At 36.1% G+C, this 18,032-nt stretch overlaps 1 protein-coding gene across 9 annotated transcripts in view; it reads left to right on the plus strand.

Moving 5' to 3' along the window:
- Senp6 (SUMO specific peptidase 6) overlaps positions 1-18,032 on the plus strand; it is a 125,270-nt gene that overhangs the window by 11,676 nt on the left and 95,562 nt on the right. For 6 of the 9 annotated variants that reach the window (XM_063226912.1, XM_063226906.1, XM_063226908.1 and 3 more), the window contains exons 2-3: positions 13,877-13,970; positions 16,073-16,133. In XM_063226912.1, the coding sequence (XP_063082982.1) occupies positions 16,099-16,133 (35 nt within the window). In that variant the 5' untranslated portion in view covers positions 13,877-13,970; positions 16,073-16,098. Of the gene's footprint in view, positions 1-1,399; positions 1,470-13,876; positions 13,971-16,072; positions 16,134-18,032 lie in introns of those variants that run through there. The other 3 variants (XM_063226913.1, XM_063226916.1, XM_063226909.1) reach the window with 2 other exon arrangements.

An 18,032-nucleotide genomic window follows, 5' to 3' on the forward strand; every position in this document is an offset into this window, starting at 1 on the left:
GCAGTTGAGATGATTGTGTTTCTACCAGTAAGATATCACCACTTGATGTTTCTGAGTAATAGAGAGTAAGGAAGTTTACAGCAAAACCACCAGTGACAGTCTGCTGCCTGACTGATTGACTTGGGCTCAACTGATGCCAGCCTTCTCCAGTGGTTTCTGTCCACACTGTAGGTCTATTCACACTTGTCAGCATGACAATTTGGAGAGTCTGTGTTTTTGAGGACTCTGACAGTTCTCCAGAAAGCCTATCCCTTTGGAGAATCTTGACAGTTCTCAAACACTGAGGTGATAGCCCTAAAGAGTCACCTAGACTTGGTTAGCTGGGAGATTTCCAGATTTTTAAATTTCTCTCTTATATTTTTTGTTACTGCTTTTATACTTCTAAGTTGCAGAAGTTAAATGTTTTTCTTAATTGACCTTCAAAAAATTTTTGTTGTATTTATTGTGAGAGTCTTATCCAGAAAATTATAGGAAATATTTCGGTTTTCTGTGAAATATAAAGGATAATATAAAAGATACTTGTGTTCTGTTTTCTGGTTGATGCTGGAATGAACCCTTCCCTTTTTGTATCCTCCTTTCCTCCACAGGCAGTGTTTATATCTCTGTATATTTATTTATATGTTTCTCTTCATGCATGTGACATTGAACTATAAATACATATATGTATGTGTATATCTATCATGCACAATTATATATAACTGTTAAAATGTCTAAATCACATCATTGTATTTGGTTTTCTGTCAGTCTTCTAGCATTGTTTGAATAACATTGTTTGAATTTAACAATGTTGAGAAATTAATAAGTTTCTTTTTTCTGTAGTGTGGCTATATAGTGATCCCTCAGATTCCTCAGATGATAGGCTTCAGGACTGCCTCCCGGCATGCCAGAATCCTTGGATGTGTGAATCCCTTATATTAAAAATGACACTGTATTTGTATATAACCTATCCACTTCCTCCATTATACTTCAAATCCTCTTTATATTACTTGTAATACGTAGTTGAGTGCAAATGCTATGTAAATAGTTGAATTATTCAGAGAATAATAACCAAAAATCTTGTATTTTTTCAGTATTTTTTTTCCCAAATATTTTCAACCTGTACTTGCAGTTTGTTGAATTCATGCATGTGGAACTTGAAGATACAGAGAATTGAATACAAGTCTTTTTGTCTTTTTTGAGACAGGGTCTCACTATGCAATCCAGGCTGCCCTTAAACTAACTTTGTAACCTAGGCTGACCTCAAACTCTCAGCTATCCTTCTGCTTTAGCCCTCCAAGTTCTGCGGTTACAGGCACGTGTCCCCATACTTGGCTGTAAAATATTTTAAAGATAATTTTCCTGTTTGTGGAAGTTTAGGTTGTATGCTTTTTTACTGTATCATAGATTTCTACTGTGTGAACATTGTGTTGCTACTATGAAAACTTGGAAAAGTTCATTTCCTTGTGCACACGTGTTTCTATGCAGCAAAGGTAAGCATCCTTTTTCTGTCAGAGCCAAATAATGTCTTATTCTTTGTAGGCCGTAAAGTCTGTTATAATTAGTCAACACATGCATTTCAGTGAGAAAGCTGTCATAGGTGTTACAAAAAGAGTACGGCTATGTTCCAATAAAAGTTTATATGCGCTTGAACTGCATGGAATTTTCTTGTGCTATCTAGCCTTCTTTTGAGTTTTTTTTTCTCTCAGATATTAAAAAATGTAAAAATTGTGGTGGCACACACCTATAATAGTGCCCAAAGGCTGAGGCAGGAGGCTCACTGAGAGTTTGGGGCCAGCCTGGGCTATGAAGTGAGTTCAAGGCCAGCCTGAACTGCATAGTGAAACTCTGTCTCAAAAAGCAAAATAAACAAACAAAAAAAGAAAGTAGGCCAGGTTTGGCTGCTTTATGGTCATTGTCACCTAACCAAGGATATTCTTTAAGCAATGGAATAATGATTGGATCCTAGAGCATCTGAAGCTTCACTTTCACTCTGGGTATTGGCAAATTAATCTCCAAAATGGTTTCTGTAGCACTTTTTAAGTTTTCTTGTTTCTGCAAGTCATCACTCTCTTAATACTGATATTTTAAATTTTGCCATTCTGATTGATTGTGAGATGGTGGTTTGAACCTATGATACTCTATACTGAGGTTGAATATCTTTGTTGCTGTATTTACACCACTTCATTCAACACTGAAAAAATATCAAGGGCCAACTTAATGTTAAACTCTGTTCTATGTGGTTATGATGGATTATAGATTTAGGAATGTAGTCTTTGGTGGAATTTTTTTTCTTTTCTTTTCTTTTCTTTTTTTTATTGGTATCAGAGATCAAACTTGCGACTGCACGCTTGCAAGGCAGGCGCTTATGTCACTGAGCTAAATCCCCAGCCCCAGATTGTATATCTCTTACCCAGTTACTTTGCATTTTTAAAGAAAAGAATGATTTTATAAACGATTACTTAATGCAGTCATTTTATTTTTCCTTTAGTGGCTTGTGGCAGTTAGGAGAGCTGTGTGGTTGTGTGTATGACTTAAGAAATATTTTGGTTTTGTTATTCCTCCATGTCTTAATTTTTGTTTAACCTTTTCTTCTTTAAAGTTTTTGTATTAGCAGAGGAGTATCAGCATAGGCTAGAAGAACAGAATTTGAAAAATCTGGTTTTGTATTTTATAGTCTATTTATTTTTTATTTTATTTTATTGGTATTGGGAATTGAACTCTGGACAATGCATTTGCCAGGCAGGCACTGTGCTGCTGAGTTGTGTCCAGCTCTAAAAAAAAAAAATCTTTTTTTTTTTTGTGGTGCCAGGGATCGAACTCACAACCTTGCGTTTGCCAAGCAGGCACTTACACCGCTGAGCTAAACTCCCACCCACCCCCCTCAATTTTTTTTTTTTTTTGTCTTTTTCGTTTTTATCAGTACCAGGGATCGAACTCATGACTGCCTGCTTGCAAGGCAGGCGCTTATGCCGCTGAGCTAAATCCCCAGCCCCTAACCCCCAAAATTTTGCAATAATTTTACTTTTATAGGAAAGCTGTAAGACTACTACAGAGACTTCTCCTTCAGTCATTTCTTCCAATGTTAATGTAAAACTGCTTTATCATATTCTCTTTTAGATATTTATTTATATATATCTAAACATGTAATTTTTGAGTAATCTGAAAGTAAAATTTCGACATGGTGTTCATTTAACCTTCATAAATTCATTATCCCACCTGCAGACTTTCCTAAGGAACTGTACATTCTCTTATATTACTGAAGAGCCAGACAGGTATGCTGGTTTATTTCTTCATCCCAGCACTTTGGGAAGCAGGGGCAGAATTGCCAATTTAGAGCTTGGCTTAGCCAATTTAGCAAGACTCTGTTTGAAGAAAATTTATAGTGGTGGGGGTGTAGCTCAATGGGAAGGCTCTGGATTCAGTTCCTATACTGTAAAACAAAGCAAAAAACAAAACAAAACAAAACACTAGAATGCAGGCAGTAAAATCAGAAAATTAACAGTTACATAATAACTGTTGATACACAGGTTTTTTTCCCTCAACTTTTACTACTTGACCTAATAATGTTTCTTAATAGCAGCAGAAAAACTCTGGTTTAGGATTCAGTATAGAATCATTGTATTTCATTTATTTCTTGTCTTCCTTAGTATGGAAATGGCTTTTCAGTCATTTTGGTTATTTTGTAGTTTGGGTGTATAAGTTTATCTGGTATGCCCCTCATGGTTGGATTCAGGTTATTATTGTTTTTAGTAAGAAATGCCACAGAAGTGTTTTTTGTTTTTTGTTTCTCTCAGTATGTCATATCTAGAGGCCCATGTTGCCAGTTTATCCTGTTATTAGTCAGTCAAAAGTAACCTGTCTTTAGGTAAGGTGATATTTGCCAGATTTCTTCAGCTAATGTTGTCTTTCCTTTCTAATTAATACATGTTATGTGGAGAGCTACTTTGATTTTTTTTTTTTTTTTTTGGCTTCAGGAATAGAACTCGTGACCTTGTGCTTGCGAGGCAGGAACCTGTGCCTCTGAGCCAAATCCTCAGCACCTGGAAAGCTACTTTGATACAAGTAGATTTGCTGATTTTTTTTTTTTTTGTTGATGCTGACATTGCTGTTATTTTGTGATACTAGGGAAGGAAGCCAGAATCTCTCACATGCTTGGCATGTGCTCTGTTTTTTGAGCTACATCTTCTTTCCTTCATTCCTCCCACTCACCCATTCATCTATCCATCCAAGACAGGGTCTGGCTAAATTAAATTGCCTGTGCTGAGCTAGTCTTCAATTTTTGAAGTTTTGAATTCCTGATGAATTTTTGATCTTCCTGCCTCAACCTCCTGAGTAGCTGGAATCACACGTCTGCCCCATCACAATTGGCTAATATCTTATTTCTCATCAAATTTTACCCGTTAGTTTTAGCATCCATTGATGATTCATGACAGAGTTAGTTATTACTGTAATCATTCTTAAATGATGAGTTTCCAGGTGCATACTTCCTTACATGTTTATTCACATTTTACTAATAACCTTTAAGGTAATATAACTTGTCTTTCATCAGGTTTTCCTGCTGTAGCAAGTTATTGTGCCTTTCTGGAGTTCAGTAATTAAATTTTCTTTCTAGTTTCTTCCTCAGCCTTTTTAGACATTTTACCCCTTTGTCTCATTGCATCAAGTAGGACCTTCACAACATAGTTGAATAGACTTGCTGTGGCTTATTGCAGGGAGATAATGGATGATTAAGATGTTGGCTGAAGATTTTTGTAGTTACTGTTTTACATTTGTAGTTACTGTTTTAGATTTATGTTCTGTACCTTGCTAGGGAGTTTTTATGAATGAGTATTATTAATTAATTACTTTTGATTTTTGGAATAAACCCTAATTATATTATATTCTTGATTTGTCACTGGATTTAATTTGCTAATATTTTACTTAAGGTTTTGTGTCTGTCTTTATTTTAGATTACTCAGTACAGTAATTTTTTTTTGTTCTGGGGATCAAATTCATGACTGCATGCTTACAAGGCAGGTGCTTATGCTGCTAAGCTAAATCCCTGGTTCAGTAATTTTTATATTTGTTTATTTATTTAGTCTTTTTGAGACTGGATCTTACTATGAGGTTCAAACTGGCCTTGAGATCACTTTGTAGCAAGTTGTAAAGTGTTTTTAAAAATTTCTGGGAAAGTTTAGGTAAGGTTGGTGCTATTTTCTTAAAAGTTTGGGGAAAAAATACTGGCAAAGGTTTCTAAGCCTGAGCTGTCCCTTTCTGGGAAGATTTGTAGAAATGAACCCACTTTCTTTTACTGATATACTGTTAGAATGTTTTGCTTCTTGTATCAGTACAGTAATTTATGTTATCACAGGCATTTTATTTTTTGCCTTTGATCAACTGAATCAATTCCTAACAGATTTTCATTTTTTATTACTCTGTACTAGTATTTCCTCCTGGGCGTCTTCATGTTCTTACTAGGTTTCTACTTTCCCCTCTTTTTAGTATTGCCATTTTAGTGAAGCGTATAGAGAAGTGTGTGAGTTGGGTCAGGGTAGTGAGTGGTGTGAGTGGTAAATTGCTTGCCTGGCCTGCTTTTTTCCACCCCCAGCCCATCAGGAAAAATAAAAGTACGATGTGTGTTTGTTATTTCCGTGAAATTTTTGTTTTTCCTTTCTTTCTCCTCCTCAATTTTGTTGATGGAAAATAATAGAAACAATTTGCCACACATAATTAAAGATTGTGAACTAAATAGCATATTCAGTTGTGTTATACTCAGGGAATTTTTTGTATGTTTTTATTTTACCTTGAGACAGAGTCTCACTGAGTTCCCAGGCTGGCAATCCTTCTGTCTCAACTTATAAAGTGGTTAAGATTAGAGGTATGTACCACTGTAAATTTTCAATAACTTTTTAGGATTTTGTTTTTTCTTTACTCAAAGTTCCTCTGAACTTAAGTTTTAAAACACGTTTTTGGTAATTATTCTTTCATTAGAAATTCCTGTTTTTGCCAGGCGTAGTGGTGTACCTCTTTAAACCCTAATACTGTGGAGGTTGAGGCAGGAGGATTACTGCAAGTTTGAGGCCACCTTGGGCTATGTAGTGAGTTTTTTTTGTTTGTTTTTGTTTTGTTTTGGTACTTGTATTAGAACTAAGGACTTTGAGCTTGCCAAACAGGTGCTATGCTACCGAGCTGTATCCCTTGCCCCCCTAGTGAGTTGAACACTAGAATGAACTATGTGCTGGCCCTGTTGGGGTGGGGGATTGATCACTTCCATGAAATTACTACTTTTCTACTTATTTGTAGATTCTAATGTGTTGTTAATTAGGAAATTGTGTGATCATCCTTGTTGGAATTCTACATATGAACCTCAGTTCCTTTAGTGCATAAATGCAAGGTCATCTCTTTTTGACTCTTGAAACAGGTTCACTTTTTATTTGGCATGCTTTTAAATTTATAGGGAACCTGAGGCAGTGCAAAGATTGCAGATAGGTAACAGCTGGCTATAGAGGCTCCCTGAGATGGTCAACTTAGAATTCAACATAATACAATGTGGGTAGCCCCGAACAGAGGGAGATGAATTCTCTCGTCCCAAGAAGAAACTAAGGTGAGAAGAACCAATCAAACATACAGTCCCGGTGCTATTATTGTAACAGCTACAGGTTCAGTGTTCTCGCTGGAGCGTCTGACTTGCTGAGCTGTCTGAGGTTCTGCCGCTTCGACTCGCTGGACGCCGTCACACTGAGGTTGGGGGTCGGCCAGCCAAACAGAGATCTAAGCTGGCGGGGAGCCTGCATCAACCTGTGATGAGTGACGAGAGTGGAGCCATTCCACAGAAAGTGGGGCTCCGGCGAACGACATTCTGGTACTGGGCAGGACTGGCAAGTATAAGGGGCAGCAGTGACTTCAGTCAGTTGTTCCTTTCCGGAACAGGATTGGTCGAGTGAGCTAGGCCTGGGTCACGCAACCTGGCTGAGACTCAGTAGGTTATTCGAAATCAGTTCCTTTTGGCTGCGGTGCACACTAAGAAAGTGAAGCCTCAGAAGTTTGACTGACCCGGAGGGGAGGCAGCGCACAGTAATACAGTGCAGGCCTCAGCAGCTTGACTGATTCAGAAGGGAGGGACCAGCATATGCTGCCCCTGTTTGCAACTCACTAGCACACGGCAGTGGGAAGGGTCACCTAGCCAGCATGCTTCAGAAGAATTGTAACCAACAAAGAAAGAAACTGGGGCCTCCTGGAAGAAACAAGATGGAAAGAGGAAGCAACAAGGAAAAGTCCCCAGGTCCCAACCCTGAGAACATTGACCCAGGACAGGTAAATACAAAGGAGAATGAGAAACAACAAACATGCAGTATCAGACACGGCACCAGTAGCCATAAAGAGATATCTTCGGGACCTCATAGATGAGTTCAAAAGTGAAATACTTAGCCAAATAAAGCAAGATATAAGAAGATTAATAAAAGAGATGCTAAGCACCCCTGAAGCAGACACAGATGGAAGGAAGGGGGAACTCAAAGGAGAGAACCATTTGATGAAGAATACAAAAAAAATATAAAATACATGAAGCAGATTCAAAGAGATAACCAGGAAATTAAAAACTCTATGGAAAGATGGCAAATCTGCTTGAAAGAAACTAAGGATAGATTATCCAAACTGGAGGACAGTTTTACAATGTCAGATTATGAAAGGAAAAACTTTTTAAAAATAACAAGGAAACAAGCAGTAACAATACAAAGGCTAGAAGATGACAAGAGGATGTATAACTTAAGAATAAAGAATGTGAATGAAGAAGCAAGGGTACAAACAAAGAAACTACCAAGTCTATTCACAGAAATAATTAAGGGAAACTTCCCAAACATAGGAAAAGGAAATGATATTCTGATGTATGAGTGGTGTAATGTGGGTTTAACATCCTGATACACTATTAACAATATCTCCTGCCATCTTTTTTAAGACTCTCCCTCCCCTTTTACTTCCCCAGGGTGTTGTCTTCAATAGAATTTTGGCTATATCAGACATAGTATACAGAACTCCAGCCACCTGCAGCCAAAACAGAGCTACACCCAGGCATATAATAAGATCCCAGAAATTCAATATAAGAATAAGATATTATAACCTATAAAGGAAGGCCCATCAGAATAATGGCACTTCTCCACACAAACCATCAAGTCAAGAAGACCAGAAAACCAGTAAAGACCTGACTCAGGAGGTTTCTACTGGGAAGAAGGACTGCAGTGGTTGTTGGACTAGAGATGATTGGTGTTATAAGTTGGTAGAAAGCTTGTCTGCATTTTGCTCATGTCCACAGACTTTGCCTGAGATGAACATTAAAGGCAGTGGACTAACTAATCTGGCACAGGAAGTTTCAAGGCAGTCAAATGTTGAGGCTGTGGCATGGATATTATTGGGGACTTGTAGCCAGATTTATGTTGAAAATTAAGAGCAAAGAGCCAGGGTGATTTGAAACATTGTGAGTTTGGTTGGGAAAAAAGCTCCAGTAAAGCTATGGACTGCAAAGATACAGCTGAGATCTCTATTGTTAAGAAGGAACAAGGAAAATATAAAAGATGGCCTTGGACATCACAAGCAGCAACAGGTCCCCATGCTCTTCAGTCTCAAAACTGCAAAAGTGGAAGACTTTGCTTGGAAGAGAAAGCTACAGACCGTCATGTTCCAGAATGGCAGCAACAGCTACATAAAGTTCCAAAATGGCAGTAACAGCTACATCAGGTTCCAGAAGGACAGTGGCATAGAAAATTTGTTTCTCAGTATCAGGTTCAGAGTGCCCAGTGATACAGGCACTCAATCAATCTCTACAGCTAAAAGAGAGGAAAGCCTGGCCACTGCTCCAACTGACAGCAGACCTCAGCATCATCCACATGGGACTGGTTTTAGAATTCAAGAGCTTTGAGTTTAAAAGAGCTTCTACCCCAATTTCATAAGACCTGGGAGACCAGGCAGTGTGTTACTTAGAGGTCAATGTATGTAACTGTGAATGTGAAGCCAAAGGTGCACTGGACACCCCAGAAGTTTCAAAAAGCCAGGTGTGTGGATCATCCAAGGAAACCTGCAAGGAGGGAGTAATGTGGGCTGAAGAGAGAATCCAGGGGCGCTACAACCACCGAAAGTGCCATGGTAGTCATCCAAACCTTTTGGAGCTCACAACCAGACTGTTTCAGATACTAAGCATGGAACTCCAGGACTTAATGTTTGCTCTGCTGGATTTTGGACTTGTTTGGATTCTAATCCCTTGTGTTCTCCCATTTGTACCTTTTTAAATGGTAATGTTTATCTTGTACCATTGTATGTTGGAGTGTTTAACTGTTTTCATTGGTACAGAGGTTTATAACTAAGAGTTTGCCTTAGATCTTGGAGGAGACTTGGGACTTGAACTTTTCAGCAATGCTGAAACTGTTAGAATTTTGGCAACTCTTGGAGATGGACTAAATGTCTTTTACATAAAGGACGTACATGAGTCTTTAGAAGACTAGAAATGAAATGTTATGGTTTATTTTTAAATGTCTCTCCAAAGCCTTACATAGTCACAGAGGCAGCTGAATCTAGCATTTGTGATTGGTTCATTATGTAGCATTGGGATTGGCAGTGTGAGTGCTGCACCCATCCAGGGGTGGGTAGCCAGCATACAATATAAGGGAGGGAAGGAGATGTGCTTTTCCCTTTTGCTCTTTTGCTCTTGTGACTTCTGGTATCTGCTGCAGCTGCCATGCTGCCCCTCAGCCATGCCACACTGCCTTGGAGCCAGCTGACTGTGGATTGAAATCTCCCAAAACTGTATGCTAAATAAACCTTTCCTTCCTTCATTTTGGGCATCCTCTATTCTGTCTCATCAATGAGAGAAAAGTAAACAAGACAGTAGCTCTCTAGAAGAGTGGGAACTAAACAGTGCGACTGCTATAAATAGTGGAACTCTATAGGTGATGCAAAGGTATAGCAAGTCCTAGTTACACTCAGCTGCCAGGATAGAGGCAAGGAGCTGACAGAGGGTAGAATTTAACTGTGTGTGTGGCTTGCTGAGACAGGATCTCATTGCAGTTCAGGCGGGCCTTGAACTGACTTTGTAGCCCAAGATGGCCTTGAACCCGCAGCTGATCTCCTGCTTAGGATTACAAATGTGTGCCACCATGCCTGGCACTTATTTTTGAGACAGGGTTTCAGTAAGTTGCCCAGCTGGGCTTAAACTTGAGATCCTCCTGCCTCAGCCTCCAAAATGTGCTAAATTACAGGTGTTGACCACTGTACTCAGCTGTCATTTGTGTATTTGTTGAAACTCAGAAATTTAACATCATTCATTATAGTACTATTAACTAACAACTTAATTTGAATTTCACTGGTTACTTCATTAATGATCCAGAGCTTTGGATTTGGCATTTATTTATTTATTTATTTTTGGTCTGATACTTTCTTAATCTTTCCTTGTTCTTCATAGCCTTGATAATTTTAAAGAATATTGGTCAGATATTTTGTAGCTCTGAGTTGTACTTGCTGGATTTTTTTTCCTTATTGTTTTTGAATAAATTGATATTATGAATTCTGGAAAAGAAAATCAGAAATATTACTTTCGTCATTATATTAAGGGTATATCCCATGAATAAGACATATCTTCATTGATTCTAATCTTGATCACTTGACTGAATGTTTGTTGGATTTCTTCTGCATCAGTTTTTCTCCCTTTTCCGTAATCTTTTTAAGTGAATTATCAAGGCCAGACCATATTGAAGGGGTAGAGATTTAATAAGTTCTCTCTCTTATTGGAATGATAATGTGCATAGATTACTTCAAAATTTTGTATAAGGAAGATATATTCCTTATCGATACCCTTTTATTTTATTTGATGGTTATAGTCCATTGCTGATGTTACTTATTTTGTATTTTGCTAAAGTTGTTCCAACTTTGCTTAATTAACTATTGGGAGTTCTTTCAGGCTGGCTTCTGTAATGTTTTGATATACCCCACCCTTACTCCTTTTTGATTAGTTTGTCACTTCACTACCTTAGCAGCACCTAGTCCGCACAGGAGAATGGTATTTAGAATCTGAGACTGGATTGCATGCTCATTGCTTTTGGGGTATCACTGCTTCTAGACCTCTAGAACCAATACTAGCTGTTTATGCTAATCCATGTCTTTGTATATGTGTGTGTATATATAAATATATGTATGTTTTAATATATCCTTTTGTATATGTATTTAGTAAACATGGGCTTGTATTGGTATCTCTGACTCAAATTTAGTACCACAGCCTCATTCTGGCTTCCTCTTTTGCTTATTTGTAACTTTTTCTGACTGGGAAAAATCTTGTTTCTGTTATTTGCTATCTTTTCAGTCCCAGTATATATATAAAGAAATTTTAACTTCATCTGTCAATTGCTTCCTCTATTTCATGTTTCTGATTGTAGACTCATTTTCTCTATGTCTCTGAGGCCTGCATTAATGATTTACATATTTTTAGAAAGGATTTATGCTTGCTCATGTTACAGTGAGGCTTTCCTGCGACTTAAAAAGTTTTCTTTTTTAACTGTGATAAAATATTCATAGCATAAAATTTGCCATTTAAAGTTTTCAAATGCATTGCTAATAAGTATAACCATCCACCATCCATTTTCAGAACTATTTCATCATTTCAAACACAAATTGTATCCATTAAAAAGGGCTGGGGATTTAGCTCAGCGGCATAAGCACCTGCCTTTCAAGCAGGCGGTCGTGAGTTCGATCCTTGGTACCGATAAAAAGGAAAAAGACAAAAAAAAAAAAAAAAAAAAAAAAAAAAAAACCTCTGTTCCACTCCTCCCTCTTGTCCCTTAACCTGTATTTTATTTTCTGTCTATAAATTTGCCCATTCTAAGAACCTCATCTGAAGTGAATTACTGAATATTTGTTCTTTACTTGTTTCACCAAGTGTAGTATTTTCAGAGTTTATCCATTGCCTAGCATGTGTCTGAATTTCATTCCTTGAAGAGCTGGATAATGTTGTTGTGTGTGCGCGCATATGTGTGTGTGTGTGTGTGTGAGATTTGCAAATTCACCTAGATCATGTTGATAATTAGGAGTTTTTAACTTTTTGAGAACCTGCTAGATCTTTCTATAGTGGTTGCACTATTTGATGTTCCTGCCAGAAAAGCACAAGAGTTCAGTTTTTCCTCCTCCCACATGAAATGCTTCCCATTAAAACAAACAAAAAGAGGTCATCTTAATGGGTGAGATGTATTTCATTATGGTTTTGATTAACATTATCCTGTTAGCTAATAATGTTGAGCATCTTTTCATCAGAGGGTTTTGATTTTTGGCTTTTAAATTATTTTTAAAGGCTAGAAAGCTGGACATGGTATTGCATGACTATAATCTCAACACTAGGGAAGCTGAGGCAGGAGGATCTCTGAGTTCAAGACCAGCTTGGTCTACAAAGTGAATTCAAAGACAGCCTGAACTACAATAGCGAGACCATGTCACAGAAAGAGGGAGAGACAGAGACAGAGACAGAGACAGAGAGACAGAGAGAACATTTACTTGGCCAGACATTGAAATTCTCAACATGAACTAATTTTTGTCTGAAATTTGTAGCACACAATTTTTAAGTGCTTCATTTGAATAGTCCTGATGGTTATTTCATCCTCTAGCCCTAGCTCTCCCAGTATACTTTCTCTTAGATTTGGTAAGTACACATTTGCTACAGGGCAACTTCTGAACAGGAAAGATCTTAGAGCCACAGTGGTAGTACATTCTGGGTGTTTTGTTACAGTGCTTTACAAATATTTCTTTCATCATCTTGCTTCAGCGTCTGTGACCAAAGAGAAGGCTATTTTAATTATGAGTTTTTCTGTGCTTTGTTAAGTTGTGAAAATTCTGACATCAGTTCTTAGTAATTGTGGACTTTATTAGGAATTCTTGTTAGTCCAGTTGGGCTGCTGTAATGTAAGTATGTTCTGGGTACTTTTAAACAATGCATTTCTCATGGTTCTGGGGCTGAGAAGTCAGATTAAAGTTTCCTGATTCAGGATCTGATAAGGATGGACTTTCTCTCATCTGTAGCATCTTGTGACTTTATCTTTCAATGATGAAAAGGCAAACAGACTCCCTTAGGTCTGTTTTATAAGAGCATCCATCCCATCTACAAGGACTGTTTTGTATCTCCCAAAAAATTTACCTCTTAATACCATCGTTTTGGAAGTAGAAATTTGAATATCTGAATTTTGAGGAGACATAAACATTTAGATTATAGCACTAACTGTGAGGTAGATAGATGTATTTTGTCTTTATTTAGTTCAACTCAAAAACCGAGGGTAAAACATCAGTAGTTATCCCTGTTGTCTTTTCTTTAATGAGTTTCCTCAGGATGCTGCCCTTTGGGTGCTCTGGTTTTTAGCCTGACTTCTCTCATGACTTAAAGTCCAGAAGGTAGGGTAGCAGGTTTTTGTCATGTAACTCCAAGACATATGCAAGCTTGGAATGTCACTTGTCTCATTTTTGAGTTTCTCATTTTGTGACATCAGGGGAGCTGGTTGCGGAGTGGGTTAAGCCATGTACTTAGGAAATTCTTTTTTTTACATTGGTCTGAGCATCTTTGATGTTCTGGTCTAGAGTTTTTCTGGTCGTAAAATTAACCACAGTGCAATACAAAGAACCTTTTGTCTGTCTTCTGTTAAAATGCAGAGGTGATTGAATTTAAGGAAAAGGCTAACTGCCTGGCTGTGTTTCTCATATGGATGACTGTCTTAAAAAAAAAAAAAAAAAAAAAAAAAACATTTTAACATGTTCTTTTTCTCTATGGAAGTAAAAAGTTTACAAGAAGTCAAAAGTAACCAAATTAAGGAAAATTAATCAAAGAGCTTGAGAAATGCTCAAATTTATTATATACTGAATCATTCTATTAATGAATACTTATCTCAGTTTGTTTTTATTTCAGCTTTGACTAGATCAGAGTCTAAGAGAGATGGAGGTTTTAAAAATAATTGGAGCTTTGATCATGAAGAAGAAAATGAAAGAGATACAGATAAAGAGTAAGGATTTTTTCCCCTCAATTGTTTTATAAGAATGGAACTTTTGATTACAAAAACAATTTATATTCTGTGAGAAGATTTTTGTTGTTGTTGTTTTGTTTTTTTGAGACAGGGTCTCACTGTGTAGTTAAGACTGGCCTCAAATTCAATACAGTCCTCCTGCCTCAGCCTCCCAAGTGCTGGGACTACAGGTGAGTGCCACCATGCCTGGTATAAAGATTTTTAAAAATATAATACTCTTATAAAAACATGTAAGCTGGCTATGGTGGCACACGCCTATAATTCCAGGATTCTGGGAGACTGAGACAGAAGGACTGCAAATTCAAGCTCTGAGTGAGCAATTTTAGATACTTAACAAGACCATGTCTCAAAATTTAAAAAACAAAAAAAAATTTTTTTAAAGGAACTACAGCTATAACTCAGTGCATAAGCACTGGGTTTACTTCTCAGTGACAGGAAAAAGGTAGAAATTTAACTCTTACATGGTAGCATTAAGGTCATTGACACAGCAGTTCTTTATTGGTAAATTATTTTGCTCTTATGTTTCTCAGTCTTTTGAAATACACAAATATGTGCATATACTATGTGTAAATTTGTGGTTAAAAATTATCATACAACAGAGTTTAAATTAAGGACTTTTGTTTTAAAGAAAAGGCATTCTGTTTAGGCAGCAATTTGAAAAACCATCGTTTATTATGTGTAAGTGAACCCCAGATTAAGATGCTTCCATTTTTTATTAAAATTTTAATCTTACGTATTTCTTCCCTAGTTATGACCATACTAACCTCTTTGATTTTAGATCAGATTGCCATCAGAGAAAACACCACTATAAATGATAAATCCAGATTTTTACTCAGGCAGAAGTTAAGCAAAGTTTCATCACACTTTGTTAATGTAGTTGGAATGAATACTGTATAAAAACTTTTAGTTTTTCTGGGCTGGGGATTTAGCTCAGCAGCATAAGCCCCTGCCTTGCAAGCAGGTGGTCATGAGTTGGATCCCCCGTACCAATTAAAAAAAAAAAACTTTAGTTTTTCAGTAGTATTTATTACATGCCTTGAGGTATACTACATATTGAGCAGCTTTCAGTTTTGTACTGATCTGGTTAATCACTGGCAAGTAAACAAATTTGGACAAACATTAATAAACACACAGAATTCTGCAAAATTGTAAATATTTTGTAAAAACTTTACACAAGTCATTCAGAGAACATTGACGGAATACTGTGGGTGCTTCACTGTCTGGGCAACACAGCTCCATTCATCATTAGCACTTTATGTACCTAGAAGTATTATTTGAAGGAGAGCTTTAAACTAGTTAAATCTCTCTTTTAAAGTCACAATTTTATGATCCTTTTGTTTTGTTTTGTGATTTTTTTAACTATTTGTTACATTTAGTATTTTTATAGTTGTGAAAAAATAAAATTAATTATGAAGTTCAGCTGGAAAGAAAGTATACTCTTTTCAAACATTTTTACAAAATATAAGAGAATTTTTAACTTTAACGAGTTTTGGATTGTATGTCAAAATTGTAAACCAAAATTTTGTATTTTTTAAATAAATAGCTAGAATTTTACTAGAAAATACCTAACAAAATTTTCTTTAGAAAGATGTGTTTGATTTTGATCATCATGGTTGTATTTTTTAAATATTGGTTTTTTAAGGTGCTGTTTTTTATTAGTTGATTTTTTTAACTGTATTTTCTTTTGATATGCTGTATTTTGTTTCTCTGTTTTGCTTCCTTAAATGTCAGAGACAGAAAGGAAAAATGAGTGAAAATACACCAAATTCATAGTTAAAAAATAAGGTTTATTTGTGGCCTATGATCTCAATCTTGCCTTTCAGCCACCTGATTGTAAAAAATTTTATTGGCACACAGTTGCTTGTTTAGTTTACAGTTGTTTTCATACTACACTGGAAAACATGAGACTATTTAGAGATCATGCCTATAACCTGCAAAACCTAAAATACCTTACTATCTGGTCCTTTACTGAAAAAGTTTACTGATTGCTTGAATTAGTTGAGCTAGAAGATAAATCTTCTGAATTTAATGCACAGGTTGTAATTGTTACTTAAAATTTTTTCCCCTTATTTTCTATGTAGTGGGGCAAATCTACTCAGTGTAGAAGATGATGATGATTCTGACACCTCAAAAGGAAAAAAGGCAAGTGTTGCTTTTAAAATTTTGTTCTTTTAAGTTACATATTAAAAACTCCCCTTGAAGACAGGCTTACATTTTTTAATTTGTAAGCCCAGTACCAACTTCCCCTCCCCAGAGGCAAATAGGATTTCCAGCTACTTTTTTTTTTTTTTTTTGTGGAGATATTTGTTAGTTTTGTATTACATTTCCATCATAGTGAGATCAACGTTTTAATCTTTACCAATGAAAATAGTATCATCTAGTCTTCATTTGTACTTTTTTTATTGTGGGTTGAACACCTTTTGTATATGTAGTCCATTTCTATTTACTTTTTGATAATTGTCAATTAATATCCTGTGTCCATTTTTCTATGTAGTATTTACAATACTATTTATTCATAAGGATTCTTTTTATGTTGTCTAAGACACATCTGATACATGAAATTTATACATTTTATAAGGATAAGTGACAGTTTCAATAATAGTAAGTGTAACAGTGGTTTCTTAGATTTGATACTAGTTAATATAGTGATGCATTGCTTAATGGCAGTAGGTAATAATTTAATAAGAATAAATTCTGAGAAATGTGTTTGTATGCCGTTTCCTTGCATGAACATTATAGCACGTACATACACAAAACTGGATGGAATAGGTCAGTCTCCAGACTTGGCCTCAATGTAGATCAAAAAATGCAGTAAACATATGTGTGAGGCTGCTGTGGGATGTAACAACATATAATAAACATTTTTTAAAATTCTGTTATATAACTAGTTTATTCTAAAAACAGGAAAAATGTAAATATGCAAGCCAGTAACATAGTTATGGTTATCATTTTTAAGCATTATATATTGTACTTAATTGTATGTGTTAAACTTTCATATAACTGGTTGCAAGTAAGTTTGTTTACACTAGCATCACTACAAGTAAATTATGTTGGCTGTTCTGTCTCTAGGTGACAGTAAGTTTTCATCCTTTATGGTCTTATGGGACTACTATTGTACGTGCAGTCTATCATTGACCAAAACATCAGTATTCAGCACATAGCTGAATTTTAACACAATTTATTTATGCCCACACCTCATCCTGCCCTGGTTTAAATTTTGAGACAAGGTCTCTTCAAGTTGCCCAGCTGGACTTGAACTTGGAATCCTGACTCAGCCTCCCAGAATTCTGTCAGTCATTTTTATGGCTTTTGAATTTATTATTTCCTAATGATATTGAGTTACTTGCTTGGTCTTATTAAAAATATAAATATTTTTATGGTATGAATACTGACATAAATACCAATAAAATTATTTAAGAATAATTTTCCTTATATCTCTGATGTTTTGGTGGCATCAGCAGACGTATCTCACTAGGAATGTAGTTAAATCACTTGAAGTTAACTTATTTTTGTTGGTAATTTTTCTAACTGAATGGAGAGTTGTTCTTTTTTTAACTTAGTTTTTTATTTTAAGAAACTTTTTCATTGTGGTTTAATTTATAATTCTGTAAAAGAAATTTACATAGTTTATGTCACATCAACAAAAGAAATTCTATTCTGAGGTCACTAGTTTTTGTCCAGATTTCCTGTGATCCTTTTTCTCCTTACTGGCAGTTTGTTTTAAAAATTACGTTTTAACCTTTCATTATTACTACTTTTAGTATAAGTATATACCACTGTTTTTGTTTTTGTCTGTCTTTTTAAGACAGGGTCTCCCTACACAGTACAGGCTGGTCTTGAATTCACTAAGTAGCCCAGACTAGCCAGAACTCACAGTCATCTTCCTGATTCAGCCTCCTGAGTGCTGGAATTTATATCACCCTTTTTAGAAAAATATCTGCACATTTAAAAAAAAAATTACTAGGGCTAGGGATTTACCTCAGTAGCCTAAACACCTGCCTGGCAAGTGTGAGGTTGTATGTTTGATCCTCAGTACCAAAA

This window comes from Cavia porcellus, unplaced genomic scaffold (genome assembly GCF_034190915.1).
Source record: "Cavia porcellus strain 051 isolate PalLab524CR breed Dunkin Hartley unplaced genomic scaffold, mCavPor4.1 scaffold_16, whole genome shotgun sequence".
Classification (NCBI taxonomy): Eukaryota; Metazoa; Chordata; class Mammalia; order Rodentia; family Caviidae; genus Cavia; species Cavia porcellus.